Genomic DNA, 2288 nt, shown 5'->3' on the forward strand with positions numbered 1-2288 from the left:
TATGTATTAATATATATTAAATTAAAAAATATATTATAAAATATCTTACTAATATATATTTATTTTAAATATATATATTATATTACTACATACGATTATATAAATATACTAAAAAGGAGGGAAGGAGAAAAAACTGATATTCCATTTTTATATTATTTTACAATAATATAAATAAAAAACAAAAAAAAAAATATACATATATTTTTTGTATTATATATAATAAATAATAATATAGTGTTTCCGAAAATTTTTATTATTATATAAAATATATATTTATAGAATTTTTCTACTTGCATATATAAATTAATATATATAATATTTCCATTATATATATATAAAAAAAATAAAAAAAAAAGGTATAGTATATTATATTTATATAATATAAAAAAAATATACCTTTTAATATAATAATACTAAATAAAAATAAACTGAGAAAAATAATATTCTATTATTATAAAGTACAAATAATATATATATTATATTTATTATATATAATATTTATATATTAATAAATGTATTATAATCTTTGTGAAAGTGTCATCAGTTAGCATGCTTTAGCTAAATAAAAAATAAAGAAATCTTTTTTCTTTTTCTTTTTTTTTTTTTTTTAATAATTTATTATTATTATATATAATAAATTTTTTAAATAATAATATTATATATTTGTGATTATATATATTATATATATTTGTTATATTAAATATGTAATATATATATATATATATATATATATTTATATTTTTTAATATTTTTTTTTTTTTGAGAATTTTTGGTATGAAAAAAATAAAAAAATAAGAATAAAAAAAAAAAGAGTTGTTCTGTATATAAATAATATTTATGAATTAATATAAATTATATATTTGACCACAAGTTGTAACTTTTAGAAAAAAAAAAAAAAAATGAAAAAAATGATAATAATATATTACATATATGTAAGTTCCTTGTTTTAGTGAAATAATATATTCATAATTTTCACACCCATAAAAATCTTTAGAAAAATAAAATATAGTATTATATATACATAATGTATATATTATAATATATATGTATTTTATATTATATATATATTTTTTTTTTTTACCCATAGTTTTATGCATTATTTTATATTTATTTTTTAATTATTATTATTAATTTATTTGTTATATTATGTAAATATATATATAATATATATATATATATATATATATATATATATATATATATTTTTACCATTATTTTTTGTTATATTATGTAAATATATATAATATATATATATATATATATATATATATATATATATATTTTTACCATTATTTTTTTTTTTTAAGTTTTCTTTTTTTTTTTTCCAAATATTTTATTCTTTATTTTATTTTGTTTTCCGAAGTAACCAAAACAATAAAAAAAAAAAAAAAAATATTATATATATATATAAAATATAAAAAAATGAATAAGAAAAATTATTGCATTAACCCAAGTAACCTTAATATAAATAAAAATAACGAATACAATAAAAATGTACCGTTAAATATTTTGGATGTGAATATGAAAAATATGAAAAAGAGTACAAGTGCTAAAGATAATTTGTTTGTGTTCATAAAGAAAGCTTTTATGTTTGGTTTAATAATTTGCATATTCCAATGTTTATTTTTTATGGTTAGTTAAAAAAAAAAAAAAAAAAAAAAAACTCGTCAATTTGTTTTATATAATTGTTTTCTCAAATGATAAATAGAACTTCTTTATAGTCCACATTTAGTACAAATGATAATAACAAGATTGAGAAAATTAATAAATATATAATAAGTCGAAATTTAATAGAAGGTGGTGAACATTTAAATAAATCCTATGTACAGGTAAAAGAAAATATAGTTGATAAGATTGAAAACATTTATGAAAATAAGAGAAAAACTTTTATTACTAAGGTTAAAGAATTTTTTAAGAAGATAAGTGATTATATTGAAAAAGAAATACGTCAAGTATTAACATATATTAAAGATGGCAAAAAAGATACAGTGAAAAGTGGTGTAACCTTTTTTAATAAAATTATAGCTTTTTTTAAGGGTTTACAAATATTTTCATTGCCTATATTAACAACAGTATCAGCAATTTTACTTTATAAATTTAAATATCAGTTGGCATCCTTATTGTTTGGATTTTTACCATTCATTTCAGGTATTTTTATTATGTACAAAATAATAAAAGTGAATAGCGAAATGTCCAAATAAAGGTACACATAAATTATTATTAGTTTAATGTATATATGTATTTTTTTTTTTTTTTTTTTTTTTTTTTTTTTTTTTTTTTTTTTTTTT

At 13.8% G+C, this 2288-nt stretch overlaps 1 protein-coding gene across 1 annotated transcript; it reads left to right on the forward strand.

Annotated features, from left to right (window-relative positions):
• Positions 1-1422: 1422 nt before the first annotated feature.
• PGSY75_0219900 (putative exported protein) lies at positions 1423-2201 on the forward strand (the record flags this gene model as incomplete). Its single annotated transcript, XM_018783862.1, has 2 exons — positions 1423-1632; positions 1722-2201. The coding sequence occupies 2 exons, from the start codon at positions 1423-1425 to the stop codon at positions 2199-2201; spliced, it is 690 nt and encodes a 229-aa protein (XP_018643852.1).
• Positions 2202-2288: the final 87 nt, after the last annotated feature.

The sequence above is a fragment of the Plasmodium gaboni genome, chromosome 2, assembly GCF_001602025.1.
Source record: "Plasmodium gaboni strain SY75 chromosome 2, whole genome shotgun sequence".
NCBI classification, from domain to species: domain Eukaryota; phylum Apicomplexa; class Aconoidasida; order Haemosporida; family Plasmodiidae; genus Plasmodium; species Plasmodium gaboni.